Source organism: Vigna unguiculata, chromosome 2, assembly GCF_037176805.1.
Source record: "Vigna unguiculata cultivar grain cowpea cultivar isolate G323 ecotype 2 chromosome 2, ASM3717680v1, whole genome shotgun sequence".
NCBI classification, from domain to species: domain Eukaryota; kingdom Viridiplantae; phylum Streptophyta; class Magnoliopsida; order Fabales; family Fabaceae; genus Vigna; species Vigna unguiculata.
Window position 1 is genome coordinate 34,712,116 of NC_140793.1, and position 19,819 is coordinate 34,731,934.

Consider the following 19,819-nt stretch of genomic DNA (forward strand, 5'->3'; position numbering starts at 1 on the left):
AATAGAGACGAAAAACGATATCAGTTTTTCTGTTTTTTTTTTTTTTGTATTGTTTTCTATTATGTTTTTGAAATACAAATTTTAATAATAATTTTTAATGAATTTAAAAAGAAAAAAACGCAACAAAAAAAATCTAAATTCAATAAAAGAAAATAATAAGAGGATAAAAAAATGGATTTTGCTTGCTGTGCCTATGGGACTGGCAAAGAACTGAAGCAAACATCTCATACGTGATCCAGTGTCATCTTGGCCCCACCATTCATTCATGAAAATCGGATCTTGGAAGATTTTTTTATTATAATGTTTTTTATAAAATATTGTTTTAAAATTAAATTTAGTAAAGTTTGAGCAATGAAAACATTTCATACGTATTGAAGGTGAAAGTGGGTATACATCAAAAGGAGGAGTAAATACACAAGTCATACCAGCATTGAAGTCAAAGCAATTACACGTTAAGGTTCTCTCTATGTTTCACAGAACTCACTTGTTTATAAAAGTGATTTTTAATGTTTTTAAATATTTCTTCATTAATAAAATTTGAAATCACCTTTTTTTTAGTCTTTATAAAATATATGACACCTTCCAGACTTATCCTGCTCCTGCATTGTTTATTGCTGGGGTACATGGTTGAGCATAAGAATTAACTGGGCCCAAAAAAGCCCAAGTTAGTTTACTTGGTTGCTCCTTCTCGTTGTTTTCTTTTGTTGGTTTCTTGGGCTTCTACCCTTTTATTTTTTTTGGACTGAATGTTTGGGCCTTCTGTTATTCTCAGATCACTTATTACTATGTTCACACCTCAATTTAAAAAAAAATTAAAAATATGAGTTACTCTTAAAACCTCCTCTTACACCCTTCACCCTCTTAGAATATCCATTTTATATCTGTAAGTTACATTTTTTTTCCACGTAAATAAACTTCGACTACCATGTGGACAAAATCACATAGTTGTTGCCAATTCTCCAATGCAATTATACTCTTGTGATAAACCTCCCTATGATCACAACACCATATCGTAATGCATTATAAATGAATTGTTATATATAACATAATTATGAATTTATGAATTTATTAATTTTTTTAATATCTATTTATGTTATATATACAACCCTTTACCTTATTTATGTTAATATAAAAACGTTGTACTTTTCGCATCTGAACTTCCCTGTAGTGACTGAATATTTCATATACTTTAAGTTCACAGCTCACATTCATATAAGAAAAAATAAATGAACTTAATTTATTGTTGTCTAAAAAAACATGAGGTATACAATATATTTATGTTTTTCCCTTTTTATGCAAAAATTATGCCAATATAGCAAAGTTTGATCCTACAATAAACAATAATAAAATATATTTTACTATGAATATTTCTAACTTCTAAATCAACAAAATAAGAACGTGTTTATTTTAAAAAAAATATAGGTCAAAAAAGATTTTTTAACCCAAAATAAACATTAATACAAATTTAAAAGCGACATCAAAGTTAAAACTCTAACCAACCTAGTTGTTTTTTATAACTCACCTGTTTGTTCTCAATCTGAAGCTTGAGATAAGGATATATAGAGAATTGGGATATTATTTACATGATAATTTTTTGTAATGTTTTTACGGTGATAATAAAAGTGTTAGATGATTTTCTGAATATAATTTGACATTAGAATACAAAAATACGCTTTCGAATGACTTCATTGAAAAAATCACGTTCTTTTCATAATTTTTAAGTAACTGCTAATATGTGAAATGATCTTATAAAAGGAAATGTTAGTTAATCGTAAAGAAAGACATTGGTTATACATCTATTTGAATTTACAATTATTACACACGGAATAGTTGATACCAAACAAATATTATTTTATCTCATATTCAAGAGAGTCATGATTTTAAAATTATTAATGTAAATTAATTAGATCCATTTTGTGATGTTAATTTAATTTATTTTTCTCCAATGCATGCTAGAAAAAACTTATTTGAATATATAAAATATTAAGGATAAATAATTTTTTATTTCAATACCAAAATTCAATGTATTTGTTTGTAACATTATCACATAGAAACATATCCTTAAATCATGTAATTAATAACCTTAAAAATAATAATTTGTACATGTTTAAAACCAAATCTCAAAATAAAAAACGACAGTGGTAGAAGATTCCAGAAGAAGCGTCCTCGCATCCGAGAAGTCTCTAGTCTCTCTCAGGCGCTTTACATCTCATATAACCCCTTCCCCACTCTCGACACAATCAAATTCATTCCTTTTTTCGAACCCTTAGTCACTCCTATGGCCGACGAAGCCAAAGCCAAGGGCAACGCCGCTTTCTCCTCCGGGGACTACGCCACCGCTATCCGCCACTTCTCCGACGCCATCGCCTTGGCCCCCGACAACCACGTCCTCTATTCCAACCGATCCGCCGCGTACGCGTCCCTCAAAAATTACTCCGATGCCCTAATCGATGCCAAGAAGACCGTCGAACTCAAACCTGACTGGTCCAAGGGCTACAGTCGTCTCGGCGCCGCGCATCTCGGCCTCTCCCAATATGAAGACGCTCTTTCGGCTTACAAGAAGGGCCTCGAATTCGACCCCAACAACGAGCCCCTCAGGTCCGGTTTAGCCGATGCGCAGAAGGCTCTAGCTGAGGCCTCCAGGCCCCGCTCCTCCGCCGCCAACCCCTTCGGCGATGCATTCTCAGGGCCCGAGATGTGGACCCGGCTCACCGCGGACCCCACAACTAGGGCTTACCTCCAACAGCCGGATTTCGTGAAGATGATGCAGGATATCCAGAGAGATCCTAATAAACTCAACCTGTATTTGAAGGACCAGAGAGTCATGCAAGCCATAGGGGTTTTGCTCAACGTCAAGATTCAAACCTCTCCCTCCGCCGACGTCGACATTCCTGATTCGCCCCCTCCGTCCACGTCCGAGAGGAAGAGAGCCGCGGAAGCTGAACCCGCCAAGCAACCCGAGCCTGAACCCGAACCTGAGCCCATGGAGGTGTCTGAGGAGGACAAGAGCGCGAAGCAGAAGAAGGCTGAGGCTCTGAAAGAAAAGGAAGCCGGCAATGCAGCGTATAAGAAGAAGGATTTTGACACTGCAATTCAACATTACACCAAGGCTTTGGAGTTGGATGATGAGGATATATCGTATCTTACCAACCGCGCTGCTGTGTACTTGGAAATGGGAAAGGTATGCTTTCTCTTTTTAAGTTTTTGGTTTGATTGAGTTTCTGTTGATTTATATTTGTATGGTCATTGTCCACTTTTCGAACTAATTGTTGGGTCTGGTGATCTATTGGAATGTTGTTCGACTGCTTGGCTATTGTATTTAATGAAGTTTAAAATTTGGTTGAAATGTATTGTATTTATGCATGCTATTCTTTCGAATTTTACATAGAAGAACAGTAAGTGAGAGAAATGGGATCACCTGTTGTTCAAAAGTAACGTTAGAACGATGCTGATTATTGAACGAACTTAACATTTCATTTTTTAATTGAATGTTTGGTCTTTAACTAAATTGAATAACCTCCTTTATCTAAGTACCCTCCATATTTATTGTAAAACTTGTATTTTCAATTATTGTGCTTCATGCAGTTGAAAATCGAACTGCTGAGAACCCAATTGAGATGCTCTGAATAAGAATATTTTCAGATGCGATTTCGATATCATCTTATCTATTTACGGGTTTTTGATTTTGGTACTTATATCTGTCAGTCGTATGGAATAAGGTAAAAGAACACTTCCTTTAGCAAGTGTTTTTAATTTTTTGAAAATGATTTATGGTGTGTGTGTGTGTGTAGAAACTATTGCATGCATGAATTCATCAAGCCTTCAAAATTTTAGCATAAAATTTAAAGATTACTGGGATTGTGAGATTTTGTATCCTTTTACCTACATGTGCTGGATGCTTTGGTGTGCCCAAAAACTGAACAACTCCATAATGTTTGTAACTAATGATACTTGAGATTTTGATAAGGCCATGTTTAGTACGATGCATTTAGCGGAGGAAGGTGTATAAATATTAAAGTTAGTTTTCACACTGAATATCACAATATCATTACCCAAGTTTTGCTGCTAAAACATGTATGTTGGATGGGGAATTTGGTCAAATTAGTCTTTCATTGTCATTACTGTGTCTCTGAATATCTTCGTAGGGTCTTTGATTTTATTGGAAGTACACATTAGACTACGGAGTTGTGAGAATTTAGAAAGAATTTAGGATGACCTATATTTTAGTTAGGAAAAGTGGTATCTCCCTGAAATTTACATTCTTATAACGATTCCTGGTTTCAGTATGAGGACTGTATAAAAGATTGTGACAAGGCTGTTGAAAGAGGAAGAGAGCTAAGATCAGATTTTAAAATGATAGCTAGAGCTTTGACAAGGAAAGGAACTGCCTTGGTGAAAATGGCGAAGTGCTCAAAGGATTACGATCCTGCCATTGAAACATTCCAGAAAGCACTAACCGAGCATCGCAACCCTGACACTTTGAAGAAACTTAATGAAGCTGAAAAGGCAAAAAAGGATCTGGAACAACAAGAATATTTTGATCCAAAGTTGGCTGATGAGGAGAGAGAAAAAGGTATAACGTCTTTTAGTTGATTCTCTGGGCTTTTCATTTGATTTCACCAAGCATCATATCTTCTCTTGAAAGAACTCCTATAACTACGTAACCTTTTGATTCCGTCAACTTCTTATTATATACTCTGTATTACCGGAACTGCTATGTAGGAAATGAATTCTTTAAGCAGCAGAAGTATCCCGAGGCTGTGAAGCATTACACAGAGTCTATCCGAAGAAATCCGAAAGATGCTAGGGTAATAAATCTATTTGAATATAATTAATAATACTTGTATTTAATGGAAAATGCTGGTCTTTATATGTCTAAATTGTTCAATGCCTTCAGGCCTATAGTAACAGAGCAGCATGCTATACCAAGTTGGGGGCAATGCCTGAAGGTTTAAAGGATGCAGAGAAGTGTATTGAACTTGATCCAACCTTCGTGAAGGGTTATACCAGGAAGGGTGCGGTGCAGTATTTCATGAAGGAGTATGACAAAGCTTTGGAAACATATAGGGAGGGATTGAAATATGACGCTAACAACCAGGAGTTACTTGAAGGCATTAGAACGTATGATATTGATTTACATTTCTGAATTGTGTTTTAATATTCCTGTTCTTCCATTGAATGCAAAATGTGTGGCCTAATAATCTAATATCCATATCAGTTGTATACAACAAATTAATAAGGCTAGCCGTGGAGACTTAAGTCCTGAGGAATTGAAGGAGAGACAGGTATGACATAATTGTGTACTTTATTATTAACTAAATCAACGTATCTAAAAATGATGTTAATTTTTATACTTTGTATTCTTGCAGGCAAAGGCAATGCAGGATCCAGAAATTCAGAGCATTCTCCAAGACCCTGTTATGAGACAGGTTTGATTCTTTTTTATCTTAAATATTAGATGCGTAGTTCGGTAGACGTGCTTATCAGACTTGGGTGTGTACTGTCGATGCAGGTGTTGGTTGATTTCCAGGAAAATCCTAAGGCTGCGCAGGAACATACGAAGAATCCAATGGTGATGAACAAGATCCAAAAGCTGGTCAGCGCTGGAATTGTTCAGATGAGGTAAATTTGTGGAAGAAGGGCACAGTTCTTGTGAAAGGCAATCCACAATTATGTCTTTGGGTGTGACTAGTTTAATATTTGAATAGATTTGATTGGAAAAAAGTTGGGAAATTTTGACTTTTTTTACTACGTTTTGTTTTAGTGGACTTCGTATATGATTATCAGGTACACACCATTTTAATATTTCATTTCGACATGATTTTATTTTAATTCAACCGGGAATGTGTTGTCGCTCTTTAATTTTCCATGGCTGAATCATTCTATACACAGTTATGGATGTCGGATCTTTTGGTATAACGAAATTTGAGAAAATGGTGGTAGTGAAACGTAAATTTGTTAGAAATTTCACTTATATTATTATTGACACACCCTGAATATCAGTATTAGACACAAGATGATATATTAAAAAAACATAAATTTTATATTATTTAGATATTTATATAGAGTATTTAAGTGAGAAACAACCTTTATGTTTTGTTTGATAGATATAAAACAAAGGAAAAATAATTGTATTCACTATTAATAATTTTTATTACCATTTATTAATATGAATATCAACATTTTAATTATTTGACTTTGTAGAAAAGAAAAGAAAAACTAATCGAACATAAGTCTCACATTAGAAAATTAAAAAACACTTATTTCTCTTAATTTTCATTGTGTTATTTTTATTTTCTTTCACTTATCCACTCTACCAAATTCCATTTCTTCACACATCTATGGTTCTCCTTTTGTTCATCATTCTTTCCAAGCTGTTCTTATCATGCAAGGCAATGTTATAGAGACTAATTAACTATAAATTTCGTTATAAGATGTATGAAAGAATAAAATAGTTTCATTACATACTTTTACTTTAAATCCTTCTTTACAAACTCTTAATAATAGTAGCATTGGTTTATTCCACGAAAAAGAATAGGTGCAGTTGATAGTTAACCTTGAATAAAAGAATTTCCCAACCAATTTTGGCCTTATTTTGGACTTAGTTCATGTGGGCTTTTCTGGCCCCTTTATTTTCTTGACCTCCAAACTGCCTCTTTCTCCTCTCGCTTCTCCTTCTCCATCCTTTCCTCTCCCTCCCGTCCCTCCGGTGAAGGCCTCGTCTTTCTCATTGCTTCCTCCACCCATTTTCCGGCCTTCTCCATGGGTCTCTCTCAACTCTCCCAAGCTCAACCTCCTTCGTTGTCGAGTTCGACATTACTTTCGATCCCTTTCTCAACGACATCAACGACAATCACGTTTTTAATTTTAATTTTTTTAGAAACGAATTTTAAAATTCGTTTCATACTTTTCTAAAACGGATTTCGATGTCCGTTTCACAAATTTTAATTTTTTTTGTAAAACGGATGTCGAAATCTGTTTCAGAAAAGTCTAAAACAGATTCCGAAATCCATTTCACAACACCTTTACAAATATCATTGAGATGGTATCATTTATAAGATCACCAAAAGTTAGATGTATCTTTTTTAATGCATATTATGTCAAATTAAACAATTGCGAGTCAACAGTCACTAAAAGGATATCCACCCCAAAGAAAAAGGCTGTTTGCTTTGCCACAGCATGTTAGCTCTATCAAAATGAATACGTGTTGTTCTAGTTCTAGCTTCAATTTTTTTACTATTTTATTTTTTAATTTAATTAACATACACTTTCTGGTTATCATATATTTAAAATTCTCTAATTTTATGAATTTTTTAAATGACGTTATTTTTTATTAATTAGCCGTAAAAAATCACATTTTTAGCATCTTAAAGTTATAATCTTTAATCTATGTGCATTCTTCTTATATTTTTTCCTTCCAAAAGGAAAATTATGAAAAAATTGGCAAGCATAGCGTCATTGTTCAATCTCAAAATTACTTACCTTTATTCATTAAGCTTGGGATTTGAACATAATTGATAAACTTTGAGTAATTCATGCTTATCCGCTTCATGCAACTTTATCTTTTGCAAATTGAATTCCAAAGTTATTCTTTTCTTTCGCTTTCACAGTTTGAAATTTTGTTGGTTCTTTTCCTATAACAAAGACTGGCTAATCAAATAAAATTAAAAAACCATTCGGTAACTAACTAACCCATAATCACCAAGGCACTTAAATCGAAGCATTCGGCTTTTTGATGACGATGCAACTTTCACCTATAATGGACAACCATTAAGCACAAATCATGATAACAAATATTAACGTGGACCCGGAATAACAGGCTCTTCAAATGTGATAACTGTACTAATGTATGGCATATAATAAATAAATTTGTCATTTAAATGCGTAATTGGGAGTTTATTTTTAAACATAGGTGTATTAACAAATATATATATATATATATATATATATATATATATATATATAATTAAAGAATTAATATTTAGTTTTGAACTAAAAAAGAAAAGAGTGTGGTAATATGTTAAGATTGTGCATGGAAAAAGTTGTGGCGAGGAACTTATAACTCAAGTCGAGTGCGAAGAAAGAAAGTCAAGATTGTCCGAAGATGAAAAGAAAAATGAAAAAACGCGCTGTTGCAGAAGGAATAATGAACAATAACAAAATTTTCACTGAAACTCTTCCTGCTTCTTCATCATCACCAGATTTATCTAGAAAACAGGTTCAGTTTTTCGATCCATTCACCATACGTATATATGTGTATAATTCTACGTATATATATATATATATATATATATATATATATATATATATATATATATATATATATATATATATATATATATATATCCCCGATGTTCTTGCACGGAAAAATCTATATTACCCATATTTTATCCACATGCATTACAGGGAAACAACCTAAGACCAAATATATAGGCCTAAGGGAACAGTGTGGGTTCCAACGTTGGAAGAAAAAAGAGAAAGACAAGAAACTTAAGAAATAGTTGGAAAATGATTGGAGAAAGAAGAGATTAGGGAGAGTGAGTAGCGTGGTTGGAAGCAAAGCGATTAACCAAGGCGAGAGCATTGCTAGTGACCTGGGCAACGTGGACAACCCTCTCCGTTATATCACTCTTCACGTTTCCGTTCATGGCGGAACCGGCGAAGCCGTCGAGACAAGTGTTGTCGTCGGTTAGGGCGGCGCTAACCCATGTCTGGACGTTGCTCATGTGCCATGCGAAGTCTTCTCCCAACCCCGTTCGCCCCAACTCCCTAACCGATTGCTTCAGACGCTCCACGCTGTCACCAACGGTCTCCACACAATCTTGCACCGCTCTCCACTCCCTACCCTTCATGCCTCTCGCTTTCGACATCTTCTTCAGGAACGAAGCCGAGGATCGGGTCCTCGATATGCTCACCGACAAAGCGGTCATCGCAAGTTGCCGGTCGCTACGGTGAATGACGGCGGCGTAGGCCAACAGCGAGTGGACGCACAAAACAGGGTACCGTGTGGCCCTGCACGACGACTTCACGAACTCTGCAGGGTTAGGGTGTGAGTGTTTGGTTATGGAACATTGTGCGGTGCCACTCATGTAAATTACAAGGTTTATGAGAAACAGTGGAACAAGTTTCACTGTGGTTGCCATCTCTAACTAATGTACAAGGATGCAGATTCTGTAAGTGGAGGGTTATGTGTTGTTACATGCTCAATTTTCTTTATATATAGATGCTGGTAACTCCAAGAAATTTTCTTTTTCTTTGCGTCCCACGAAATTATGTGGCGCGCAATAGTAGTACAGGGACGTGGAGCACTTCAAATGAATGGAAATAAAAGATTGATAAAGGAAAAGAAAAGAAGAAATAGACGTGGCAAAAATAAATGCAATAGAACAATAAAATTCGGATTCTAAATAGTGCTGAAATTTACGAAATATAATTGCTAATTGCTATTTCACAAGTTAAACATATATTGTTTGAATTACAAAGATTTGTTTCCGTTAGTTTAGTATTGTAAATTTCTCGATACCTATATTCAACTTTTGTGAATAAAAGAATTTACATGCTACTTTATTGTATCAATAAGTAATTCGTGTTAGGGAGAAAAAAAAAGGTAATAAACTTAAGTTGTTAACTAATCGCATTTGTCTCCATTTGAGCCGTTAATAATTTTAACGTTTTTCTTTTAAAAATTATTAGGCTGTTTCTTTACGAATTCGAAAATTTAGAAAAACTCTTGTCGCACTACCACAGTCAAAGATTCTATTTTTTATTTTAATTTTAAAATTAAAATTCAGCTAATAAGTTTTAGTTGCATTTAGTTATGCTATGTTTGTGCAAAAGTATACAAAGCCGAAAATATTACGGAAGTAGTCAAGTTGTTTTCTCATCAATTTGTGTAGTTTGTTTTTTTCTTTTTTAACTTTGTTATTATCTAATGAAATGAAGCCAAATTGGATTCCATATCAGTTTGTACACAAATTATTTGTTCCACTAAGGAAGGCTCTTTACCGGATGAGAAGACGGGTTGATGTTAAATATACTTTCTTTTATCAAATTTTTATACGTTTTTGCAACGGATAAATTTTTAGTATTTAATAACTTTTATAGAAATTATTGTTTATATAGATTAGAAAGGAGACAATTACAATTGAACATCATATAAGAATAAAGACTCATAAATCCATAAATTTATCATCTTTGATTCTTTATCGAAAGATCTAATAATGGTATTAGAGTTTGGTTGTATGGTGACCGACTCAGACGAGTCCCTGTATCAAAAGTCTTCTTGATGGAGGGTCAGACAAGTGTGTTTTCTCGAATGACCCAACAATGGTATCAGAGCCTAGTTCGCGTGATGACCCGCTCAACGAGTCCTTAGTATCAAAAATCTTCCTAAAGGTCAGACAAGCATGTCCCATGATGTGAACACATGTGAATGGCGGGGTGATACAAGTAAGGGTTTTGAGAGAAGATTGTTACGAATCCAAGTGAGTCTAAGTCCCAGATTGAGTAAAAACAATAAAGTTGAGCACCATAAATTATTAGAATAAGATTTTGAGTTAAAAGTAATATCAATTACCTATATGTGGACTGTGAGTTGGATTCATCTTTCATTAGTTTTATATCTTTTTAGTAATCTTCTCTCAAAAGACCTAATAATCACATCATCAACATTTATTGATAGTATCTATATTACATTTCATAATCGTTAGTTTCTTAAATAAAGAATCAAATTTTTATTTTTTTAAAGAATATTAAATCTTATTATAATGAAGTGATCTATTTATAATAGTTTACTTTAATTAGTAGTTTCATTCTTATATTTTAGTTTTTAATTTTTTTACTCAATTCAACCTAATTTCTTTAAATAGAATGGAGGTAGGTCCTTTTTGTTAAGGTCGTTTAAAATGTTTTCATGCGTCAATTTAATAAATAATTTAATCTTTATAATGGTCTTTATATATTTTTCTTTTTAATTAAATATCCATATTTTTATAGAGATAGTGTTGTATCTTTCCTTAAATCAGCATTAACATCGTTATTAAGAGGTAACCATGTGAGGTAGGCAAAGTCCTCTTCTCCCACTCAAATCCCTTCTTTTTTAACAACACAATATCACTTAAATCGTCTCCTTGAAATTTAAGATAGACACATCAACTCAATTATGACTTTTGGATTCATTATCACGTTGTTGTGGACAACATTGACAAAAAATAGATAATATTACCTTTACGTAAAAAAAAATTGAATTAAAAGAAAAATATAGAAACTAAATTACTAATTAAACATTGTAGAATAACACGTGAACAAATAAAAACCTAAATATTAAAGACTAAATTACTAATTAAATCTAATAGATTTAATACAAGTTTTCAAAGTTATATCTCGTTATTAAAATTAAAATTACAATAACAATATGCCTTCCTGAGATACCATTGTGATAATGTAGTTGGAAAATAAGATTACATTGCAATATTGTATGCTAGCGATTTAATCAGTATTTTCATCTCATCTTACTAACATTGAGAGTTTATCATGTAGTCGCATTCAATGGGTAGTTTAAATAAATGCACATTCGAAAATTAAAGGAAGTAAATTTAACATTACCGACTAAATTGTACCCCGGCATTAATGATAAAATTTCACATAGAAACTAATTGTAAGTTGCCCATGTAAACCCATTTTATTGACACCAAGTACAATTGGTTCATCCACCCTTCAAGCTAGTGCAGAATCAAGATAGGAAGTTTATATTCTGGTTCTAAAATCACTTTTCATCAAAATTTCAGTGAATGATACACACAGGCCGTATTTCAAAATTTACAATTTCTTAGTTCAGATATTACAGTTGCTACCGCAACATCTCAGTTGTTTGGTACTTTTTTATTTGATACATTTATCAAAAATACAATTTTCACACAAATTAATAGAAAAGTGGGAAGAAAAGTACTATATGCACTAAACTGTCATGTACCTAATAACAGACCCCCGGAGCTTCTCCATGTATTCTGCAGCCTTTTTCTGCAACAAGGAAATTAACATGTAAATATTTTCATCACAAAGCATATCTCAATATCTTATGCACCACAGCACCACAGGTTTGATTGTGAAATTCATCATCAACACAAAATCATCCCACAATCCTAAGTCCATTAGTGGAGTTGAGGGCTTTGAATCTTATTTTTCTAGGCCTGTGGCATCAAAATGTTCCAAGAAGGGTCCTACCATATTGGTTACAATACAACCGAGTGATACTAGGATTATTTGGCCTTAATATTGGGAACTCCACTCGCAGTTTATACTAACAAATGGAAAAACATTCCGAAATTTATCGCCTACCTGATTACCCTTATGTGCATTTGCTATGTTTTCATCTAGAAGTGCCAACAAAGATCTATTAATTTCATTCTTTTCAACCATATCCAGCAACTGCATTGAAGACAAATTAGAGTGAGCATAACTTACAACAAAACCAGCAAACTTAAAGGAAAACGAACAAGACTTACAGTTGCTTGAACATCCTTTGATGTCAAGATTTTGGTTAGGCTTGCCCTGGCTTTAATGAGTTGACCTTGCATCTTATCATAGGCCTCTGCATACAAGATAGGAACAAGGAGTGAACTTACATATTTGGCAAATTCCTAAACCATCTTCTTCTTTTTTATTATTATTTACAAACCTATTCCTTCTTGTATGGCTTTCTCTAGAGCCTCTAGTTCAATCTGTCTTTCCTCCATGTGCTGCAGAACAATCGGTGTAAAATAAGCAGACACGATAATGTTTTGCACAGCTCAAACATTTTTAAAGATTGAAAAAACACTAGTTACCTCTGTTTTGTTAACAGCGAACCGAAGCTGTCCTAACTCGAATTTCAGTTGAGCAAAGAATCCCTCATCCAATCTGCAGAGTCAATAGAAATGGGTCATAAGAAAGTGATTGAGTTAAATTAAAAGGAAACAGAGGGTTAAAGATAAAGTAGGAACCGCGGTCTCATTCTCGCAATCTCAAACTCAATCTCCTGAGCTTCAGTGTCAAGAAAGTATTCAATGAGCTCTTCTGGAGTATCGGGTTCAATACGGGACTGAGAAATGCAAAAAAGAAGAAGAAAACGAATGAATAATGCAAGAATTAGAGAATAAAAACAAAAGGAAGAGGAAAGAGAAAGAAATACTTGTCGAAGGGTTTGACGGCGTTCTTTCTCTTCTTGGACTTGACGTTGGAAGGCTTCGCGGGCTTCTGCGTCTCTCTCGAGGCGTCTTCGAAATTCGAGCCCGGCGAGGTGGCCGGTTTGGGGTGGACCAAACACGCCTTCGGGGTCCTTCCTTCGCACAACAAATTTTCAAACACAAGTTGCAAGACAAGACCATAAGACATAAGAGAAGTGGTTTGGTTTAGTTACCCATCCAACGGCCAAAATTGTGGGTTTGCGCCACCTGCAGTTGCTTCTCCTGCGATAACCAGCGGCGGCACTCACACTTGTGGTAGCAAAGCCAAAGCCAAGCGTGGCCATTCAGATTGAACCTACACGTCTCTCTCTCTCTCTCTCTCTCTCTCTCTCTCTCAATAAACTCTCCACCTTGCAACTGCAACTTCCTTCCCCTTCCAAATCAAATTTGCGTTATCCTTTACAATTTCGGATAGCTCTGTAATTCAATTTGTTCCACTCTCCCTTTGTTTCTTTTTTGTCCATCTTTTGCACAAGTTTTTTTCTGTTGGGTTTTCCAGGATGGACTGGGCCATTTGGCACCCACAATATTCTTTCGTGGGTCGATAAAATACACTAATCCAATTTGCTGGATGTAGCACCTTTTGTGCATGGAACGGTTGTTCCTCAGTATTACGTTCACTCGAAGAGATTTAGTGTCGAGAGGAATTAGAAAAATATGATTTGAGGGTAAATTATACTTATAACAATAATTAATATTTCAAATTTCTAAATTATTTATCAAAAGAAAAATGAAGAAGTAAATATATTATATTTTTTTTAAAATATTTTTTTAATTTATTCATTTAAATATTGTGTATAAAATAAATTTAACTATATGATTTTATATTATTTTCAACATTAAAGGTAATTGATAATTTTGTTTTTCTTTCGATTAAATTTAATTTTTAATAAATTACATCAATCAAATCATTTATTTACTTTTCCAAACTATACTTTCAAATCTCTTAAAAAAAATAACACAAACATCATCCTCTAATTCGCTCAAATTCATCATCTCCTTCTTCTCCAAATCAGTTTTTACAAATAAAAACATCATAAGGGAACAATCGATTGCATTGAAAGTTCAAAAATCACCCTCAAATTATTTCATCGTCAGAAACAAAGATAGGGTTAAAGTGAATATGTGAGGATAAATTTGTGAATGTTTCGTAAATTTATTTCAGTGGATTTGTAAATATTTGGAAGTGAGGATTTACGAGAGTGAAGGAGTGAAGCATCCGTACATGAATGAGGATTTGAGAGAATGTCTTGGTCATGGACATATCAAAGACTAAAATAGGGGCCGAAATTAATTATGTTGGTGCTAAAATCGGTTCATTGTATTTGAAAGGAGGTTGAAATCAATTTCCATCATGTGTTGATAGCATAATTGATTCTATGATTTTTTGTTAGATCGATCGATTACCACTTGGTCAATAACTTTAATTCATAGTCAGGGCACAACTCTTTTTATTTAAGAGTGTAACAGTCCAAACACCCGATTCGATTGTGACCTAGTCCACCATGGGACAATTGATGTCACCTGCAACAATCTCTCCCTAAACAATTGTCCTACTAGAAATCTCACTCTTAGATTAATACCAATTGTCAGGAAGAAACACTTACCACTTTGTTAAAAGCTTAACTCATAGTCAGGCACAACTCACGTGGGTGCTTAGTGTTTATATTATCATAATAATTAGTATTTTATGTTAAAATACTAATAAATTTTATAATAATATACATTTAATAACTAATAACATTATTATTATTTTTAATTCAACGAACAATTAAAATTAGTTTTCCGCAAACCATATTTTATTTTAAGTTTATTACACCTACTAAAGTTTTATTCCAACTAAATATATTATATTTTCTATTAATTCTAAATTAATTGTATCTAAATAAATTTTATTTTCTATTCATTTTAGTTATTGGGAAAAAACAATTTTATATTTTAATATATTAAAATATTATTTTATTTGTCATACCAATATAATTATTCAGAAATTTATTTTCAAATCTCTTCATTTATATGTTCAAATAAGTAATACTATAATCATCTTTTTATCCTTTTAAATTCATCTGTATACCTTATCTTAAATCCTCCTTCCCATCCAAACACTTAATTTCTTCCATCCTCCTTACTCATCTGTTTCGGAAATCGTGAAGAATTGTTTTTTAGACATTGTTGAGTGAGCCAAAAGAATAAATTACACATGGTCTTGTAGAGGATATACTTGTTGTAGTGGATTCAATATCTACAGAGAGAGCTTAAAAGTTGAATTTGATTTGTACCCGCTCTGATCTCTGGAAATTCAGAATATGTTTCCCATTAATTATAGGAAAAAATTAGCAGATTACTACAGTGATTGTGTTTTAGACCTTCAAGATGATCAAAGGTCAAGTACCATTAGGCAACAAGTTGTAGGGATATGATGGGTTGCCAGGAATCAAGGAGAAAATCATTTTTTATTTTGTTTCTGGCATTATTATTAATTGGAATCTTATCAGGATTATTAATAATTTGCTTATGCGTCATTTTCAAACGTTGAAAACCCCCAATATGAGACATTTTAATTAAGCGAGGACGTGGGATCTCGTCTTGTGATTAGGGTTGAAGTGAACATGTGGAGTCCAGCGAGGCAATCATAGATTTGGAGGTATTTATAGAAGAGAATGGCGAAACCAAAAGCAGAGAAAGAAAAAGAAGAAGAAAAGGATGATTAGGGTTTGGAAATTGGTTTTGGTGTTGAGCATCACTGTAATTGGGTTTGCGAATGGACAAGGTGTGCCACCATGCCTGGGACCGCTATCTCCATGCATTGATTTCTTGAACTCCACTAAGCCACCACCTCAAACTTGCTGCAATCCAGTCAAAGAAGTGAACGCAAACCAGAATTCATGTTTCTGCGAACTTGCATTAACTCCTGGAGCACTTGAAGCTTTAGGTACCACTCTCTCTCACGCTATTCAACTTCTTCAATCTTGCGGCGTCAACTTCAAACTCACCTCCTGCAAAGGTTACTCCTTATTACTGCATTCTAATTTCCTCTTAGCTTCCAAACCTTTCTATCTTATACAACATATCAAATTTTATTTTATTTTACTTTTTTCAAAATTTCAGCACCTTTCTCTTCGGCTCCGCCTCCAGGTAAGAATTCTCTCAATTTTCTTTTTCTCATTCATCACCATCATTTTTTTTCATTTCTTCATCCATGATTTTGCAGCAACGGTGGGAGGTGATGAAGGAGGCACGAGCAGAGCTACGTTCAGTGGACTCTCCTTCGCACTGTTCTTGTGTGTTTACGCTATGTTTAATTAGGAGGATTAATTTTCGCTTCACAAAACCTTGCTTGGATTGGAGTTCATGATTAATTTCCATTCTTCATCAATACAAATCCTGCAATTACAATTTCCTTTCTTTCATGAAGTCGTCTCTCGTCATTGTTTCTAATATTACTAATTTATTCAACAACTAGTCACAATTTATTTACTAATAAGTTTAATTATTTTTTTCATTTTGAATCAGTTTCTATTTATTAATAAGAATTTAATTTAAACTATAGTTAAATAAATGTCCGAATGTCTTGATAGATATGTTAACGTGGAGGTGACAAACAAAACGCAGAGTCTCTAAATTGACGTGTGCGAATGTTTGCGGAAACGGGTTATTGTGATAATTTTATTGTTGTCTTTGTTCAACTTGGAATTTTATAAAAACCATTTAGTTGAATCTCACTTCAACTTGTTTAAGATCCAAAATTTTTAGCAGGACGGGGTTGACCCAATTTCTAAACCTTTTTTTGTATCATGTATAATTAAATCATAAAATTAAAGAGCACAAGTTAAAATTAAAATATACTTTACAATATATATATATATATATATATATATATATATATATATATATATATATATATATATAACTTTGATACAGACAAGTTTGTGTAGTGGAGATATTGTCATTTAAATTAGTAACTGAAACAAATAACAATCCAAAATTATCTAATAATTTCCGAAGATAGAGTTGTTGCGTGTGTATGTTCGATTAAATCAGCCACAGTTCAGTAATAAAAAAAATTAATTAAGTTAAATTCTCACACGTCAAATGTGTGAACAAGTTAAGATGTGCATGGTCATTTAGATCAGTTTATTTTACGAAGGTTTTTTATGTATGGTTCTTTTAATAGCTTTTTTTTTTTCAGAATACAAAGTTACTAATTAAATATCAAATATTATGATATCGTTTCAAGGATTATAAATGAACATCTTTATGACGATTTAAGATGTATAAGCACATAATTTATAGTTAGCTTTTACTAATAATGTTAAAAGGTACAATTAATACATAAAAAAAAAAGTAAATGTACTACAATGATAGAATATCAAGTGATTTTCAATTTACATAAAATATTTTTTAATATAATCTAATTATAATATAACCTCTCATACGAATAGTTAACGAAATTTAACGTCTTTGAAACTTATTTAGTATAATAAATTAAATAATTTGTTTGTGCGTGTATGTAAAAAAATGATTGGACGTACTGTATTTGTAAATTTTAATACCTTCACGATTCATTTGTTATACATGTTAATATATTTTCTAACAATTTCAAATGATTAATTTCCTAATAAAGAATTAGAAGTATGGGTGATTTAATTTTAAAAAGCAGTTAGAGATGAATTGATATAAGTTCCTATATAACTGTTATTGAGTATGATAACTGTTTATTGGTCAACTAGTTTACATTCAAACTCATACTTGATCTCAAATACGTAGCTATACTTTAGCTAAAAAGTTGCTATAATGTCACCATGCTGATTAATTATATCATCACGTCATTGAACCAAAGATTACGCCATTGAAAGTTTGAATCTCTTCATCCAAAGTCCAATCCAATTCTATCTACTGTTCCAATGTGTTGAAAAAAATTAAAAAACCTTTTCTGAGGCTCGAGCGTGCACAGCACTAATCCACGATACCCCAAAGTCACTAAAAAAGAATACCAATAGCACTCTAAATTCAACTTTTAAATAAAGTAGCCTTGTCTTGTCGATGTTCAACAACGATAAGTCCATCTGATTTGTTTATATTTTCTTAAATGTTTGTCTCAGTGAGACAGTGACGAATTCATTACTCTGATTTTGAAGTTACTTTCTCAAATACTTCAATCAAGTACACTGTTTATCATAATTTTTTACAACACCAATTCTTTTGTTAGATACTTATTAAACTTGTTTTTAAATGAGGCTTGATTGTGTTTTTACATAAATAACATGGTTATTGAATTGACTTTTTTAAAGGTTGAGAAAATAATGATACACATGCTTTTAGTTTGAATTAAATTTCTTTATAAATTTAATATATTCATATGTTTTAAATTAAAGAAAAAAAATGATATTTGTATTTTATATTTATGAGTATTTATGAATACATATTCTTAAGATGGAGACAATCCCCGATAATTTTTTATTAGGAATCAAATTCGTCACCGTGATTCTCATATAAATTGTTAGGATCTAACAGTTACCAAAAATTATAATCATTAGTTATGATGTAATTTTTTTTATTCAAAATAGAAAATAATTCAAATATTGTGATTCGATTACGATCTAATTCACTTAACGTTATAATTAATATCACCTACGATAAATAAATAAATATATATATATATATATATATAATTACTTTTTATACTAATATATTTTTTTTCCTTATTTTTTCCTCTTCTATCGTTGATGTTTGGCATCATTACACTCGGGCATCTTCCATGCAAACAAGAGTTGACAACTCAAGTGCACAACCCAACAGAGCTATTTCACCTAACTCCTATCATTAGATGCTTAATGGCTGACGAAAACCAAGTCATAATCTTTATATTAAATTTGAATTCAATTATATTTTGGTTTTAAATGTTTTATAATCAAGAGATATATAAAATAATACTATCCGACAGATAATCAATTCATGTAGTACATGTCTGATTTGCTTAAAAACTATTTACAAATATAAACGTTATATATGTATGAAAAAGAAAATCCCCATAATATTTGCAACTTGCAACTCAATCATGGAGATCTCCTTGTTTAAAAAACTTAGATGGTGGGACGAATTATGACGTAATTATAATTTTTTTCCTGTAGAAAGCTAATATAAAATTGAGTATTGTAATGTCCCACAAAACTTTCTTCATACAAAATTTAAGCTAAATCAGCCTCTCTCTTTATTTATTTTTTTTTGGAAATGAATTCTCTATTTTGATATTTCGGAATTTGCCTTCCAAATGAAAATACAATAAGCTAATGTGTACTTATTTAAAATTGCTGTATGTATGAATTAGCATAAGTATTCCTAGTTTGTGGTTAACTTTTACTAATTATCCAAACAAAGTCTAAGAACTAAATTAAATTATTATAAAGCTGAATTAAACTTTTAAAATGTTTAAAAATTTAAATTTAAGCGTATAATAATTTAAAGGAAATTAACTATTTCACGATTTGATTAATTTTAACCAAATTAAAAATTTCAAAATGTTTTTAATTTTTTAAACTACTTGTTTTTTCAAATATTAGTGACAGATATTCTATTTTAAAATACTTTTTTCAATC

At 32.4% G+C, this 19,819-nt stretch overlaps 4 protein-coding genes across 6 annotated transcripts; 2 read left to right on the forward strand and 2 right to left on the reverse strand.

Moving 5' to 3' along the window:
- Nucleotides 1–2,175: 2,175 nt before the first annotated feature.
- LOC114173579 (hsp70-Hsp90 organizing protein 1-like) lies at nucleotides 2,176–5,837 on the forward strand. Its single transcript, XM_028058065.2, has 7 exons — nucleotides 2,176–3,181; nucleotides 4,285–4,573; nucleotides 4,723–4,808; nucleotides 4,898–5,121; nucleotides 5,219–5,285; nucleotides 5,370–5,429; nucleotides 5,513–5,837. Exons 1-7 carry the CDS (start codon nucleotides 2,279–2,281, stop codon nucleotides 5,624–5,626), a joined length of 1,743 nt encoding a protein of 580 aa, XP_027913866.1. The 5' UTR covers nucleotides 2,176–2,278; the 3' UTR covers nucleotides 5,627–5,837.
- A 2,517-nt stretch (nucleotides 5,838–8,354) lies between these two features.
- On the reverse strand, nucleotides 8,355–9,198 carry LOC114174191 (pectinesterase inhibitor 9-like). Its single transcript, XM_028058982.2, has one exon. It carries the CDS (start codon nucleotides 9,141–9,143, stop codon nucleotides 8,529–8,531), a length of 615 nt encoding a protein of 204 aa, XP_027914783.1. The 5' UTR covers nucleotides 9,144–9,198; the 3' UTR covers nucleotides 8,355–8,528.
- Nucleotides 9,199–11,806: 2,608 nt separating this feature from the next.
- On the reverse strand, nucleotides 11,807–13,653 carry LOC114172987 (dimethylallyl, adenosine tRNA methylthiotransferase). 2 transcript variants are annotated; one of them, XM_028057167.2, is made up of 8 exons: nucleotides 13,397–13,653; nucleotides 13,169–13,315; nucleotides 12,981–13,078; nucleotides 12,825–12,897; nucleotides 12,677–12,737; nucleotides 12,504–12,589; nucleotides 12,337–12,426; nucleotides 11,807–12,018 (listed from the first exon to the last, which is right to left on the reverse strand). In XM_028057167.2, exons 1-8 carry the CDS (start codon nucleotides 13,505–13,507, stop codon nucleotides 11,956–11,958), a joined length of 729 nt encoding a protein of 242 aa, XP_027912968.1. In that variant the 5' UTR covers nucleotides 13,508–13,653; the 3' UTR covers nucleotides 11,807–11,955. The 2 variants fall into 2 exon arrangements, with proteins under 2 accessions (XP_027912968.1, XP_085525756.1); XM_085669630.1 differs by having other exon boundaries at nucleotides 13,169–13,319; nucleotides 13,397–13,573.
- A 2,224-nt stretch (nucleotides 13,654–15,877) lies between these two features.
- LOC114174253 (non-specific lipid transfer protein GPI-anchored 8-like) lies at nucleotides 15,878–16,637 on the forward strand. Of its 2 annotated transcripts, XM_028059052.2 has the most exons (3): nucleotides 15,883–16,227; nucleotides 16,332–16,358; nucleotides 16,435–16,637. In XM_028059052.2, exons 1-3 carry the CDS (start codon nucleotides 15,927–15,929, stop codon nucleotides 16,527–16,529), a joined length of 423 nt encoding a protein of 140 aa, XP_027914853.1. In that variant the 5' UTR covers nucleotides 15,883–15,926; the 3' UTR covers nucleotides 16,530–16,637. The 2 variants fall into 2 exon arrangements, with proteins under 2 accessions (XP_085524523.1, XP_027914853.1); XM_085668397.1 differs by lacking the exon at nucleotides 16,332–16,358 and having other exon boundaries at nucleotides 15,878–16,227.
- Nucleotides 16,638–19,819: the final 3,182 nt, after the last annotated feature.